This window comes from Lactuca serriola, chromosome 4 (assembly GCF_051521515.1).
Source record: "Lactuca serriola cultivar US96UC23 chromosome 4, Lser_US96UC23_V15, whole genome shotgun sequence".
NCBI classification, from domain to species: domain Eukaryota; kingdom Viridiplantae; phylum Streptophyta; class Magnoliopsida; order Asterales; family Asteraceae; genus Lactuca; species Lactuca serriola.
The window spans coordinates 159,574,741-159,591,376 of NC_136411.1; the positions used below are offsets into that span (position 1 = coordinate 159,574,741).

Consider the following 16,636-nt stretch of genomic DNA (forward strand, 5'->3'; position numbering starts at 1 on the left):
GGTGTGACATTCAATACCAACATATGAGTATGTACAGAAAAAACATGCTTTATATATTTCTTTTTACTCCTTAAAAAATAATGTACTTGTATAAACCTTTGATGCTTGCAGTTCTATTTCTCGAGGTGTTTGCATTTTATATGATGCTTTCTTTGATGCCTTATCAAGATCTCGTTGAGTATTCCTTTGCTTTTGAATGGCAGTGTCGTAATTCATCATGAAACTCAAAAGTAAGTTCCCATTTTCTGAGTATGTATTAAAGAATGAATTCATACTCTCTGACCTCGATGTAGTCTTCATCAAACACACATTGGAATATCTCCAGGTATCCATGAATCACGTATTGTAAACATGTCTTTAAACCATCTTGTGTCTTCAAGATTGAATTCCTTCATAAGCAAACCCCACTTCACCTCAAAAACATCAGGATTCATATTAATGTCCCAAACAAGCTTTGAAAACCTTTTTCTAAAGTCTGTGTTAGTAAATAAATCATCTGATATCTGTATTTAAACAAAAATATTCAAAAATGAATAAATAATAATAAGTAAAATAACAATCAATGTTCATAAACGAATATACTAATAAGTAATATATTTGAAATATATTAAAATAATACCTTTTTTTCAACTTTTTCATTATATGCCACATACATAATCGGTGCTTTGAATTACGAAACACATTCTCAACAGCTTGTTTTATTGCAGCATCTGGATCGGTTAAAACAAGTTTTGGTTCTTTCCCATGAGTTTTAAGAAATGCTTTAAGCAACCAAGAGTAAGACTCAATGCTTTCATTGCTTAGCAACCCAGATCCAATAGTAATCGATTTTTTATGATGGTCAATAGCAGTAAATGGAACAAAAACCATTCGATACCTAACACACAAAAAAAATGTTCATTAACGTCAATTTTTGATGTATTAATAATTTAATATAAAAATATTCATATATGAATAAGCTATAAACAAAAATAAATAAAATAGCTTACTTGTTTGTTCGGAAAGTCGCATCAAACAAGATAACATCACCAAATTCAGCATAATATGTCTTCTCCATTTCATCAGCCCAAAACATACAGTCCAAAATATCATCTTGATAATTAAACTCAAATGAGTAATTTGGATAATGAGCTCGATGGTCATTCATTGTGTTCACTATCATCTGGGCATCTTTATAACCAATAACCATGTTGATATCTCTCCTTAAATTTTTATAGTCAACTACTTTTGGCTTTACAAACTCATACCCACCTCTCAAACTTGCCCTCAACTTATGAGCCATATTTGGACCTATTTTTGATGTGGAAGAACGTACAATAAACTCTTTTTCTGAATATGACATTTGTCTCGCTTTTTTTAAATCGCTTCTCTTCTCAAGTGGGTGGTTGTGAAGTTCATCAAACTGAAAAACTTTATAATCTGGAGTTCCATACACAGATTCAAATATAATCTTTGCTTGACAACCAATAGCTCTTGAATTTGAATTTCGTTTCCTCATAACACCACTTGTACCTAATGTGTCACAAGATTTCTTTTTCTGTTTACCACCACAATTACATATAACATGTTTCTTCTTTATAATCTTGTTATCAAACCTTGACTGTGTGCTCAGTCTAACATCAAAACCACCAATTTCAGCATACTCAGAATACATTTTGATAGCCAACTTTAATGATTTGAAGATTAAACCCTTAAATGGAATAAGTTGAACATGTACATCTAGCTTATAGACATGTTCTCCAATTATATCATCACAATATTGTGCATCATGTACTAAACTTGAAGATTCACCACTTAAAATAATAATGCATGAATAAAACAATAACATATATGAATACATCAAACTCATATAAATGAAAAAAAGTATTCATATATGAATAAAAAACATTCATATATGAATACATAAAATTCATGAGGATTCAAAATATATTAAATAACACATAACTTATTCATATATGAATAAAACGAAAAAAAAAATTCGAAATTACAATTATCATATGATTATTCATATATGAATAAGACAACAATTTATTCATATTAACATATTCATATGTAAATAAATGATAATCAACAAAATTAAAAACAATAAAATAATTCAATAACTGATACCTTCATAAAATGAGTTCTCAACGTCTTCTTCTTCACTCTCACTCATAGAAGAATACAAATCACCATCAATAACATTAGAATTCGACATAATACACCAAATGATCTATATAAATAAACAAAAACAATCTTAATATCGAATATAACGAATATATCTCACAAAAAAAGTCGTAAAGATGAAAACCTGGTTAATTACGAATATATCTCACCTCAATGTACAAAATATCTAAAAGAAACTCAAATCATATATGATCAGATGATATAATTAAGCAATCTCTATCGGTACAGAATGTAAAAACTATAACGCTATATCCGATTAAAAATTAAATCAGCTCAAATTCGAAATAAATATCTCAAACTACTTAACAAAAATCCGATGAAATAACTCCAATAAATATTCGAAACTTGATAATCTTGATAATGAACTCCGATTAAACAACATCAAAACGAAGATAATAAGCGTAATTCTAAACAAATTATAAAAAGCAATAATCTTGTTAATGAACTCCGATCTATCCGATTCAAACGATATACATACCTGATCAAATCGGCGGAAATTGAATACGAATTAGAAAACTGAAACACAAATGCGAAACTTCACGATTAATGGAATGAATACGTATAATTGCTAACGAGTTATATAAAGAAAATAATCTTGATAATGAATTCCTCATATCCGATTCAAACGAGATAAAGATATCATCAAATTGGAAACTAATAACAACGAACAGGTATGTTCTATGTAAAAAAAATTGCTAATTTACAAAGATACCCATAATGAAAATGGACACACAAATTTTTTTTTATTTGAACATGTTAGATAAATGATTGGCTGAGAATGATTCCCCCATTCTCAACCCTTTTTTCTCAATTGAACCTACATTTCTCTCTCTCTCTCTCTCTCTCTCTCTATATATATATATATATATATATATATATATATATATATATATATATATATATAGTTTTTATATGTTTAAATTTAAATAAATATGGTTTGCAAACATTTAGATATCAATAAATACATTTTATATAATAATAATAATAATAATAATAATAATCCTATTATTATTATTCTTTATATTAATAAATTTCATGTTCCTTTAGGAATAGTAGATGTTCCATTAACTTTCCACCATATGCTGCTTCTCCACCCCATACATGTGTATTCCACCACCATTGACTTCCAATGACTTTCTTCTCCATCATCGTCTCTCTTCCATATCAGTTGACTCCTTGCACTAGCCATTTCCAAAAAAAGACTACTTCCACCATTCTTCAAAAACTCTTTCGATCTCCCACCTCTCTCATCGCCACCGGCCTCAGCGACCCTTGTTAGCAGCATTTTCCCATCTTCTTATTCTCTCTCTCCCTCTCTATTTATATATATGTACCCTCTCTCTCTCTCTCTCTCTCTCTCTCTCTCTCTTTCTCACTCTCTCTCTTTTATTCAACCATGTCTCTATCTAAATCCTTAAGGCCACCGGCTCCATCGCAACCTCTAATAAATAATTACGCCATCTCTCGCTTCCTCTTCAATAACCGTCTTCAAATTATGATTGCTGGAAATTCGGATGTTAGTGTTTCCGTCCAAGCCGTTTTGTTGGTTGAGTTAAAAGATGAATGTTTATTATTGTATAGGTGTTATAAAGATTACACATATTATTGTTTAGCAATAATTGCATGAAATTGGTTTAGCTTGGTAGTAAGTGAGTGCCCTAGAAAGTAGGAGGATGTGGGTTTAAAGCTTTCAATCCTACATATGTTTTCCCCCCTTTTAAATCTTTTTTATGTAAATAAAATAGCGTTGATGTGGCATGCCATGCCATGCCTACTGTGGAGAGACCAACCGACTAAGTTGCATACATGAAAAAAGTGTATAAATATTGGGCAGAAAGAAACCAAAAATTGCCGCATGGACAAACCAATAAAATTTGACAAACTTAAGGACTTTCATGTCTAAAGCCCTTAAAAAACTCTACACATGATGACTTACTTTTTGATAATTAAATTATGACTATTCATAGTAATTTGATGGATTGAAGCATTGTGACAAATTGTGTGATCGACATTGTTAACATGGTAATCAACAAATATTGGCAATGGAAGTATGTTTATAGTGATTTGATGGACTGAAGCAATATGATACTTGTGTGATAGACATTGTTAATGTAGTAATCAACAAATATAGGCATTGGAATTTTGGTACGAATAAAGTGGGAATGAGGAATAATGGTCAAAACCCTAATATATAAAACATGGAGAAGATTTTTTTATTGATGTATGTCACAAATTTTCTAAAAAGAATCATATGCAAGATTTGTGGAAGTTATGCAAGGCTAATAGAGTGATCTATATTTGTTACATTGTAAATGGTTGTTTACAACGTTTATTAATCAATTTTCATGCTTTTTAGTTGTACCATAATATAATAGTAGTCCTCATCAACATGACTACGTCTAACCAATTACAAGTTAAGTTAAAACTAATGGTTATACTTTGACCGAGTACCATATACATATAGACTCACATAATCTGCTCAAAAAAATTTCCAACAATATAGAAGTCCATCTTCCATATCTCTTATTCTCTTAGAACCTTTGTATTTTAATCAATCCTTCTAAAATCCCATTAACTTTGAGTCATCTCTTCTTGAGACTTATACTTTGTGTACTGATATTTATACCTTCTGTGTCTTCTTACATTCCACATTCTACCTAACCCCTTGTCTAAGTTTTTAGCCCATTTATATCTTAATTATGGATTTTACCTTACTCATCATAAGAAATCATTCTCTTACTACTTCCATTCATCGTTACACATGGATATTTGGAAGAAACGCTTGCAAACTCTTTGTCCTTAAGGTATTATACTTTCCCAAGTTAGTACATCAAGAGTATGTACTTTAAAAAATCTACAACTCACTAATATTTTCTTTGCATTAAGTTGCATCCCTTTCCAAAAATCAAGGAATACTTTGGAGTATTTCCTACAAAATTATATTTCCTTTGTAAATGTTTAATTTATAACACTTCCTCTTCATATCATTCGTCGTTAATGAAAATGTATTCTCATACATTTAAGATCACTTACTAAAAATCTTTTCTATTTTATTGGTCGACACTACCATTGTGTATTTCATTTACTGTTGTGCTTTCCTTTTCTTTCAACTTATTCTCCTTATCACGAAAAACCAAGAAGTATTTCACAACCCATTCTATTCATGTTAGATTTCATGCTTTTTCATTTTCTGATTTAAGGAAATATACCTTTACTTTGAAAGTTGTCAAAAAAAAAACTATACTTTTAGATATCTACATTGTTATTTATTAGAAGTCATAACTTCCTATTATTTCATCTTCTTTTTAGCCCTTTGCCTAACACTTGCTTAGGCATTTTACTTTCATTTGCTTAACCAATACTCATTATCGTTCTTAATTCTTAATACTTGAATTTTCATGGTTGTCCACAGGTGACAAACCAAAATATTCATTTCTCACTTAACTATATATTATCTTTCTTTACTTACTTGTATTTGTTTTGATTTACCTTTTTATATAAGTTTCCACCTATCATTAGGTCTTCTTCAAACACTTATCCATGGTTCAACTATCTCCAGTTGGCCTGATTTCACATAGTTATTCGACCCTCTTTAATCACATACTTCAGAGATAACACATTTATATTGTTATCAAACCCTTTCTCTTTCATCGAGTTATATTGTCATTTAGCATGACCTAGTACTCAGAGCGTATTCATGTTTTACTGATTGATCTAAAAAATGTAACACCCGGTTTCCGGTACGTATTTTAAATTTAAATATTTGCATGTTTTACACTGGGACTCGACGAGTTGGAGGCCCAACTCGTCGAGTAGACTTGACTTTGGACGCGGGTTTTAAGTAACCTACTCGACGAGTCGGTAGCCCGACTCAACGAGTAGGTCTGCCTGGATGAAACCCTGATATTTAGAGTTTTCACCCTATTTAAATGCCTTATCATGTCCCAATTCAGCTTCCATCATCTCTCACAGTCCAGAAAAGCCCTAACTCGAAACCCTAAATCATTTGGAGTGTTCTTGAGCCATTTTTGTGTGCTTTTACTTGTTTGAAGCTTGAAGAAAGAAGTGGAAGCTTGGGGGTTCCATAAGAAGTAATTAGATCCAAAGGTTTTGCTTCATTACCAGATCATGCAAGGTAAAAAGCCTCAACCTTGACCATCTATCTCTTAGATCTCTAGTTAGGGTTCATTTCTACCTTTTCTAAGCTTTAGTAGAGCCAACTTCAGGGTTTTGTGGTTTTAAGGGGGTAGAACTTCAGATCTAGAACCATTGAGGATTCTAATGGCATAAAAGTGCCAACTTTATCACCATGGGAGTCTCATGCATCATATAACCTCATTTTAGGGCAATTTGAGCGAAATACCCCCATGCATGAACGTCAAGTTTGTAAATTTACGTGTAATATGGACCCTAAGAGGTCATATCTATGTTCTAGATGCATTGAGCCCGAGTAAAATCGACTTGGTAGACTTGGATTTTGGGGGACTCGACGAGTTGGGCTATAGTTCCCCAACATTTTCTGTTTCTGATCGAACTGGTTGAGTCTTGAAGAGGACTCAACAAGATGGATGTGAATATAGACCTGAAGATCATGGAACTCGGTGAGTTCAAGAACAGAACTCGGCAAGTTCAAGACTAAGTCCCAACTGCATGAAGACGAACTCGACGAGTTCACAAGGAACGGTGAGTCCAGGACTAGATGTGCCTTCTTGCATGAAGAATGACTCAACGAGTCAGTGGTAGAAAGTCCCAACCTCGTATAAAAGAGAACTCGGCGAGTAGGGTCAAAGCTTTTAGTGTTCTAAGGACTATGGAACTCGGCGAGTTGGTGGGTCAACTCGACGAGTTGAGTCATCCAAATGTTAACTTTGACCAAGGTGTTGACCTTGCCTTTGACTTTGACATGAGTTGACCATGAAATGGTAATTAAGGAAGATAGTTATGTGTAGGAATCGAGAGGAGTTGATCTCGGCAGCGAGGACAGTTTAGACACTTTAGGAAACTGAGGTGAGTTACCTTCCAGTAGAAGTGGGTCTAAGGCAACAAAGCCGGCCCACCAGTAGGAGATTATAGTAGAGATGATTGTCTTTGTGATAATTATCCAGGATGCTGATATATGTTATGATTATGTGCTAGAATGCTAAATGTGCTAGTAGTAGTAGGGGCGAAACAGCCCCCAGTTACCGTTTGAAAGATACTGAAAGGGTAGACAGCACCTTTGCACGCCTAGATATATGCTCATGATATGCTATTATGTGGTAGTGGTAGGGGTGAAATAGTCTCCAGTTACTGGTTGAAAGATACCTAAAGGGGATGTTAGCTCCCGGCTACCGGTTAAAAGATTCTGAAGGAGAGGTGAGCTCTTGGTTACCGGTTGTGAGATCGAAGGGGAGGTTAGCTCCCGGCTACCGGTTGAAAGATACCGAAGAGGAGCCCAACTCCCAATCATGCCAGTTGGATACTGGTTGAAAGATACCGATGGACGGGCCTTATGTGGTATGTGGTATGATGGGGGAACTCACTAAGCTTTGTGCTTACAATTTTCAGTTTTGTTTCAGGTACCTTTTCAGCAAAGGGGAAGGAGCCGGTACAGTTGCAGTGCATCGCACACACATGATTTCCGCACTATGATGTTCTTGGCATTGTACTCTGACATTATTATTATTTCACGACATGTTTTATGACATTTGATTTATGGGATGTTATGATATCGATGATGTTTTTCAATAAACAATTTTATAAGCTACTTAATTAAAAATGAAATTTTTGGTCTTGAAAATTGGGATGTTACAAAAAATTAGACGGAAATCAAATAAATCGTGTAACATTCTTTCAGAAACTGTTGTAAAAATCCCGACTAGGTCCCGATTAATCTCCGATTAATCCCTAGGCGCTACTCGACCGATTAAAGGGCGCCTAGCGATTAATCCCTACATACATAATGAGTGAAACAGTATAAAACGATGAAATTTTTACATTTTGAAGAAGTTTTATCTCAATGGAAACTATTTGAGGCATGATTAGTGTTGTATTAATCATATTAACCTATTCTGTTATAATATTAGTGGTATTTATGAACTTTGATATGATATTAGTCATATTTAAGTTTTTAAAATTCAGCAAATTAGCAATTAATGGTCCCCGATTAATCACCGCTTAGCCGATTAATCGCTTAACCCTAGTCCATCGACTAGCTAACGTCGAGCGTTTTTTACAACCTTGCTTTCAGATTTGCACTCCTTGATGTGCACTTCATGTCACTTTGTCATTCCTTTATATGTTCGTCAACAATACATGTATGTATCTTCTTTAAAAAGTATTTTGGTAGCTTTCGTAGTAATCAATCAATAACTATTATTAGATATAGAGATCGACACTTGTCCATCAAGCAGGGACACAACGTCACTTCTGGTGATGGTCATTTTCCATTAAATATTTCGAATTCAGTGCCTCAAGGTTTTGTAATATAATCTATGAAGAAAACCAAGTCACGTATCATAATATAGCATGACATTTATGAGTCATGAAAGAATAACATCTAGTATGAGCACATAAGACCTGAGTAATGTGAATAGTAGTGACCTTAAACCACTATGTTTCTTTAATTTTCCTCACAAATTTGATTCTAGTTATGGACAATCCATACCAAATTTGCATAAGCTATGACTTTGATACCAACTTATAATATCTAAATTTTCTCAATAATTAATTACTATGGTTTTCAAAACACTTATGAAAAATATTGTCCCATAAGCTTGGAGTACATGGCATTTAAACAAAACATACGTAAGAAATGGGTTTACACATAAAGTATTATAAAAGCATTTGATAACATCTTTCATTTTAATCTACTTCATGTAATGTAATGTAATATATATATATATATATATATATATATATATATATATATATATATATATATATATATATATATATATATATATATATTCATGTATGATCACAATCAAAACTAAAACTTATTGGCCTTCCCCTATAATACCTCTATATAAACATATGGTCCTACGGTTATGTAAAAATCTAAATCTTAGGGTGTTATTCATACAAATGTCACAATATTAATTATCAACTCTTACTAAAATATGAAGAACAAAGCAACCCATTAAGGTAACTTTACATATTACCTTATGAAAGGTTGTACGCTCCCGGTATAGTCATCCCTTATTCCTTTCTTGGGATATCATAATTTTCAAGACACTACTTTATGATATGTAATCACATTCAATATATGAATGATCACGAATTTTCTTTTAGAGACTCAATCACATACATATGCCATGCTTGATCTAGAAATCATTAATAACTTGATATTATAAAAAATTATCATATCAAAGAATTAACAAATTTAAAATCTTTAACATAAGCTTATATGACACTTTTATCTTTCAAAATCACATATACTCTACCTACTCTTGCAAGGTTTTTTTTATATAAAATTACACACTATTCAAAAAATTTAACCAACTCTTTTGAAAAGAGTTCATTTACTCCTCAACTATTACTTTTCTCTTTCAAAACTATTTCAAATACTATTTAATCTTTCAATGTATTCATTTTATCAAAACCATTGTAGAAAAATCACCTTAAAAGAATTAAGTACTTAAGACTGAGATTATGCTTTTACCTTTTATAAATTATTTTAGAATACAAAAATATTCTTTCGAAAGAAACAATAGAGTTAAAATTCTTAGTAAAATGATGCATCCCATTAAGAAAAAAGACACATGTACTCACCTTGTTATTTAATGAAAACTAACTATTAGCCTTGTCTTTCACTTGGTGCTTATTGACAAAAATTTCATTGACTAAAATTACATGTACTCACCTTGCTATCTAGTGAAAATGAACTATCAACCTTGTCTTTCACTTGGTGCTTCTTGAAAAAGTTTCCTTAACTAAATATCATTGCCAAATATCTATTCAATCAGCATATTAAGCTTTTATTAACATAACCTATCTCATAAAGAGCCCATCCCCACTTCATTTTCACAATGATTATTTACATGATCACATAAATTTCATGTTTCAACTTTTTGTCTCAAAATAAATTAAGTTCCAAAAATGTATTGTCAATATGACTTAATTCATTAAGTTATAAGCTTAATTTACATTTTCTCACAAATCACCTAATTAGGGTTTGAGATTACCTATGTCAAATTCAACAATTCAGATAAGCAATCAACAACTAAATCTTGAATTAATGTTCATATTACTTATAACAACATTAAATTTTGAATCCAATGCATAATTATCAACTTCTGGAAATTCCTTCAAGCTCCACCATTGATGATCGTAAGAATTTGACTAAATGAAGAAGAAGGAATTACCTAAATGAACTTGGATAACTTGAATCTTGTTCCTCCTTGAATTTCCTTGGATTTGATACAAATGTCTAAACCTTAGAACCTTAATGTAGAACTCGAAGGAATGATAAAATGAGGTTAATATACAAATCCATCATGAATATAATATTATTTGGGTCTATAAACCATACGTGTTGTGTATTCATGTTTCATGTTATAGCTCTACCCCATTCATCATTATACTTTAAAACACATTGCATAATACTAATATAATATGTTGAGTTTCCCATAGCATTAAACACATTTTCATAATAGAAATGTACTTCACCGTTCTATGTCAAAGTACCCTATACGTGTCATATAACTCTAATATTACACCTCACGTTCTCGTTTGTAGTTTAAGTACTTAAAAATCCTCCATTACTCACTATTACAACAAAAATCACACAATCAATAATATAAACCCAGTTCTAATGGGCATAATAACAACTTGTAAAAAACATTTTAACATAAAACAAGATGCTACCTAAACATAATGTTCAAGATTTCATAATTTTTATCAAGTTGGACCAACTTGCCCTATAATATTAAAATTCAGTACAGTGTATATCATTCAAACTTCTAGAGATGCTACAATATATATATATATATATATATATATATATATATATATATATATATATATATATATATTGAAAGGTCTACTTTGTTGAAGAGTTATATCAAAGTGATATTGCTAACTAACATATGATACTAATGGGTCACACTAATAACAACTTGATATAATTGATTATTTATTAAAATTTCATTTTAATAATTATTCAATAAAACTCTTATAATTAAATTGAGAATTATTTATTTCTAGGAGATAATTAATTTTTAGAATGTAACGTTACATAATTCATATGGTATGAATTAATAAGTCATGTACAAACTTTTGGACTAGTTGAATCCTTTTGTCTTTTACCTAAAGACAAAGTTTAAATTTTATAAAATTTGAGTTTATAAAATTTAAACATAATCTTCTCTTTTTCTTCGATATGACCTAAAGTTGGAGGATAGAGGAGGTGCATTGGATTTCAAATTGTTTAATCAAAAGTATTAAGTCTAAGAGGCATGCTTAGACATGTTTATGACATGGGGACATATATGCTTAAAGTGTTAAGACCTAATGGTTAATACTTTCACTTTATGCATATAAGTTTGAGGCTTGAATTTTGGCTAGTGATTTTTTTCCCTTGATGAAATGGTCGAAACTTGTTCCCTCTCTCTCTCTCACTCTTTCACACCCCTAAACCAGAACGGCGGAAACATTCAGGGATGGAGGACGACATGTACAGTATCCTAACAAATGAATAGTAAAGAAAGTACACACGATCAACATATACATAATTGAAAAGTTTACATGATTGTAGTATTACAAGTTTGCAAAAGTCAATTACAATATGATATCCAAAAGATTAAACTAACGCTTGTGCGCAAGTCTTAGAAAGCAGTTGCTAACTTGGTTTAGCGATTTCCTAAGAATACAAGCTTTTTCAAAGAAAAAGTGTCAACATTTAAGTTGCTGAGTTTATAAGCAGTTATTTGTATAGATGAATGTCATTTGAAAATTCCGCGTTTGTTTCCAAAAAAAATCCTATATTTTCTTAAGAATAATGTTGTAAATCGTTTTTGTACAAAATTAATGTTTTGAACCAGGAAAATCCTATATTTTCCTAAAATGAGATGCAGTCTTAAATGACCAAGACTGTAACCTGTAAGCAAATATGTCATGCTTAGAAATGAAGATGTATAGTTTTATTATTAAGTAAAACTAGTTGTGGAAGTGTTTATCCTGAATTCTGAACATGCTGATAATACTATATAATATAGTTATTAAACCCTGAGCATGATTGAGTTATGTATTACTACGTGCATGAGTCATTGTTTCCGCGTGTTCAGAGTTCCTAATAACCATACTAGACGCAGTACCTAATGTTGACATTTGTCACCCCGAGGACTGTAACTAACAGTCAGGGTGCGGAGTCATCAGACCCGTATAGATCTATACACACTTCTCACGCTCTCCCTCCAAGAGACTCTGGTTACAGGTGGGGACTTTCGTTTGGTACAAACAAAGCCATATGACATCACATGATTGCTAACAACAATGTTCACGAGTAATATGATGAAAAATCTTTTGATAACTCGAGATAACAATTAAGTCACGTATGCAAAAGTGTGTATGTTTATGTCCAAAATGATTACCCTTTCTACAGTGTTAACAAAGGCATAATAACAAATTGTGATTTGTCGAATACACATAATGTTATAGTTGAAATGGTTACCCTTGATATGATGTAGTATGCAAACGTATTAATAAAACGTATTTCATTTACAAAACATATTGTATCCCCGGTGGGTAAGTTGTGTTGTGAGGTGTTTTGCATGATAATAACTTCATATGATAGTTAAAACAACAGTATGAAAAGTATAGCAAAAGATCGATGTTTCACACGATTTTAGCCGTGTGTTTACTTGCATTCCCCCCCCCCCCCCTTAAAAGTGTTTAAAAGCATTTAAAAGTATTTGAAAACGTAGTGATAGGGGTATGAACTCACTTGATAAGTGGTGAATCGGGTCGCGTTTCGATAAGGATGATCGTTCTTGACGTAACCACGAGTTTCTTGTGAAAATTGGGGTTCACGCGGGCAGTACTTCGACTGGAAAACATTTATTTCTCAGGAACTTCGGGCGTCGGGCATTGGGTCGTATGCTAGGGGTGTTATTGGGGCTTCGGGGTGGTTTAGAGGGGCTTGAGAGGTGTTTTAAGGTGAAAGGAATGAGAGGAAAGCAACCAAACCTGGGCAACCCTCGCATCCTATTTATAGGAGGGGTCTGGCCTCCGAACGCAACGCATTCCCTAAATAAACGCAACGCGTTCCCTGAACGAACGCAGCGTGTTCCACCATGCGTCATGGCTTACGAACTTCGGACTTGACAGACGACAGGACTAGCTCTGGGCCCCGAACGCGGGGCATTCCCTTTTTGTTAAGCGTGCCTCAAACTTCAGAAATTCATATCTTTCGCATACGAACTCCGTTTTCGACATTCTTTATATCCATGCGTAGGTGAGAAGATACTCTACAACTTTCGTTCCGAATCCGTCGGCTAGTTTTGAATTTATTTTTAATATTATATTTTTAACTGGCCGGGACTGGAAAAGTCCGTTAAAAATCCATAACTTCTTCATCCGGTGTCCTTTTTTGTCTGTCTTTTTACTGTTGTACTACTATTAATGAGACCTTCAATTCTTGTTCAGGTTGTGTTGGCTAAAAATCGCTCGATCTCTATTTCGAGTTTTTAGCTGCCTACCAATATATCTGAAACTTCGTAAAGTCATTACTTCCTCATACGAAGTCAGATTTGGGCGTTCTTTTTATGTATGTTCACGGTTTAATGATATATACGACTTTCATTTAGATACTTTAAGGCTAAAAAGTATTTTATTGGAATTTCGCGTTTTCTGCTTAACAGTGTTTTACTGGTATTGTCGCGGATCTTCGATTGGTCATAACTTCTTCGTTATAACTCGGATTTTAGTGTTCTTTATATTTTTCGAAACCTTGTTATGATATCTACCACTTAGTATACTCAATTATGGTTACTGAACAATTTTATTTTGACTTAATTTTTGCCGGTGTTACATTATCCCCCCGTTAGAGAGAATTTCGTCCCGAAATTCGCATTTTGACTAGGACATCAATTGTTGAGGAAGGATGTGTGTACTTCTGTTCCATTTGAATTTTCTTGTTCCCTAGTGAACCCAGATCCTAGTGTGGGTGTTCCTGCGGACCTTCACTACTCCGTGTATTGCTTCGAATGGTAGAGGTCGTGTGGATTTGGGTTTGTTTGAATATGTTTATCTAAATGTTAGCATTGTTCACTCGTAATACAGGTCGTTTCGTTTTGAAGTTCATGGTTGAATTCTTACCTGGTCCGTTTATCACCACCTTGTATATACAGATTGCGTACACATTTGTAGTGATAGGTTAACTGTAATCATTCCTAGCCTCTATGTTTGAACTTGACGCGTCGTACGTGTGCTATTCCTAAATAGTCTATCGGTAAAACTTCGGTAAGGTTGCAAAGGATATAGTACTCCTCACATGAGTGCTACAAGATTTTGAAACTAGGAACGATTTGGGAGTTGTGTCGGGCTTGTCGTTATAAATCGATAGACTTTCGTTAGCCAACAGTGAAAGTGAAGGGTATTTTCATAGCACATGCAATTGGCATGGTGAAGACCAAGCCAATCCATTTCTAGTAGATATTTGGGAACTTCTATGTGAGGTAGTGGGTAACGATTCTTAATGTTAAACTTGCTCGGCCCTCGATAGTCAATGCACATACGAAACGATTCATCCTTCTTCTTCACGAACAAGACCGGTGCTATTCTTGGTGAGAAGCTTGGTTTAAAAAATTCTTTACTGAGAAGTTTGTTAAGTTGATTGGAAAGTTTCTACATCTCCGCTGGAGCTGGATGGTGAGGTGATTTTAACTATTAGGGTAGCTCCTGGGATTTAGTCGATTCGGAACTCCACTTGACGTTGTGGTGGAAATCCTGGTCGTTCTTTTGGAAAAATGCCAGGAAATTCCCGTACTTCTGGGATGTTATTTGGTGTTTTTGATTTTTCTCAGGCATGTTGAATCTCCATCATTGTTTTGATTTCCCTAGTTGAAGTTGTAGAGGTTTGTTATCCTATGGTAACCGTCTCTTTCTCTAAAGGATGTAGGTGATAGAGGTGTTGGATTTTATCGGGGGATTACATCTGTCTGATTTGCGAGGCGGCATTTTTCAGCTATAGGGTTAAAGAATAAAACGGTGGTAAAACTTCGACAAAGTTTCCAAGTTCAATAACATTGAACTTCCATAGATTAGGTCAACAAGGATAGTGTAGTGAGTCGCTAAAATAGTTTATGACACGAACTGTTTACATAGCCCAAAGCATGGATTGATAATGATGATCTTTAAAGGAAACAAGAAGTCTGTCAAAATAGTTGGTATAGAAGTTACATCGAATTCGGAAAATTCGACCTTGGCGTAGGTCTACAACATACCACACAGGGAAAATTTGATAGCATAGAGGTCTAGTGAAACAGAAATTGCTAGACGGGGAGGTTTACATGAAAAGAGTACTACTTGGAGTACGTACAAAGGTTATTCCACAATCCAAAAGAAAGGGTGAGTAGAGTGTCCTCTACTTGTTATGGGAACTGCTCGGATGAGCCTTTGGTTCTGCCAACTGACGCTCCATCCCGCGCATACGATTTTCATACATTGCCTGGCGTGCTCGAAGTTTTATGATTGCAGTTTGAGTTGTAGTTAGCTCTCTATGTAGATCTTCATTGTGATTCATGTTTCTCCTATGAGTTGATTTTAATTGTCGGATGTGAACTGTATTGACTCGGGTGTTCGCATCATTCTCTTCGGTTCGTTGGATAGTTGCCCTTCCTTGCTCATCATTGTGAGCAATTCGGCGAATCAGTATAGGAAGGACTCTGTCTGCTAAGCCTCCATTGCTCAGATTGTAAAAGCTTCAGTATCCATTGTACGGAGGCGATTGACCTTGTTTGTTGCTCCACTTATTCAGGTTCACTACCCACAGAGGTGTTAGGCCCTGAAATCATTATCGGGGATTAGGATTTTGAATTGAAGTCACTAAAGGTAAGTTATTGGTTTCGGGGTCGGTGTCGGAGTCTTCTTGTATTTCTTCCTCGAATCCTTCCATAATTTCCTCGGGATCCTTCTCTGGATCATCTTCTACCCATCCTCCATTGCCTTGGTTCGGGTAGTAGGGGTCCCCTGGTAGATGGTATCCTGCCGTTGCGTTTGTGCGAGAATAGGGATATGAGAATTGTCCAAAAATTAAAACATGTAAATCTAAACATGTAGGTTAAACTATTGTATTTACAAAATACTCCTATAGTATTCTAGACGTTATGTTTGATTCTAAAGTTTATAAGTTTGGTAAGTTTTAGACTTGTTGTCCACATCAGCTTTTCCCTGGCATACGTTAGTCATCTTTCAGATAAATATAATTGATCAAGTTGTATTTGTCCCAGTTCTGATTACATATCCCAAGGCATACCTGTAGTACACAGCT

At 33.7% G+C, this 16,636-nt stretch overlaps 1 protein-coding gene across 1 annotated transcript; it reads right to left on the minus strand.

The window, feature by feature from the left end:
- Nucleotides 1-299: 299 nt before the first annotated feature.
- Nucleotides 300-3,451, minus strand: LOC145098952 (protein FAR1-RELATED SEQUENCE 5-like). Its single transcript, XM_079036542.1, has 6 exons — nucleotides 3,268-3,451; nucleotides 2,316-2,332; nucleotides 2,110-2,212; nucleotides 990-1,773; nucleotides 682-877; nucleotides 300-503 (listed from the first exon to the last, which is right to left on the minus strand). Exons 1-6 carry the CDS (start codon nucleotides 3,449-3,451, stop codon nucleotides 300-302), a joined length of 1,488 nt encoding a protein of 495 aa, XP_078892668.1.
- Between the last annotated feature and the right edge of the window lie 13,185 nt (nucleotides 3,452-16,636).

Excerpts from the sequence above, each read along its gene's own strand:
- LOC145098952 (XM_079036542.1), bottom strand. The coding sequence starts at position 3,451 with ATGCTGCTAACAAGGGTCGCTGAGGCCGGTGGCGATGAGAGAGGTGGG. Across the intron at positions 1,774-2,109 it reads TGAGAACTCATTTTATGAAG|TACATGATGCACAATATTGT; the intron begins GTATCAGTTATT and ends CTTCAAGTTTAG. Across the intron at positions 878-989 it reads GCGACTTTCCGAACAAACAA|GTATCGAATGGTTTTTGTTC; the intron begins GTAAGCTATTTT and ends TTTGTGTGTTAG.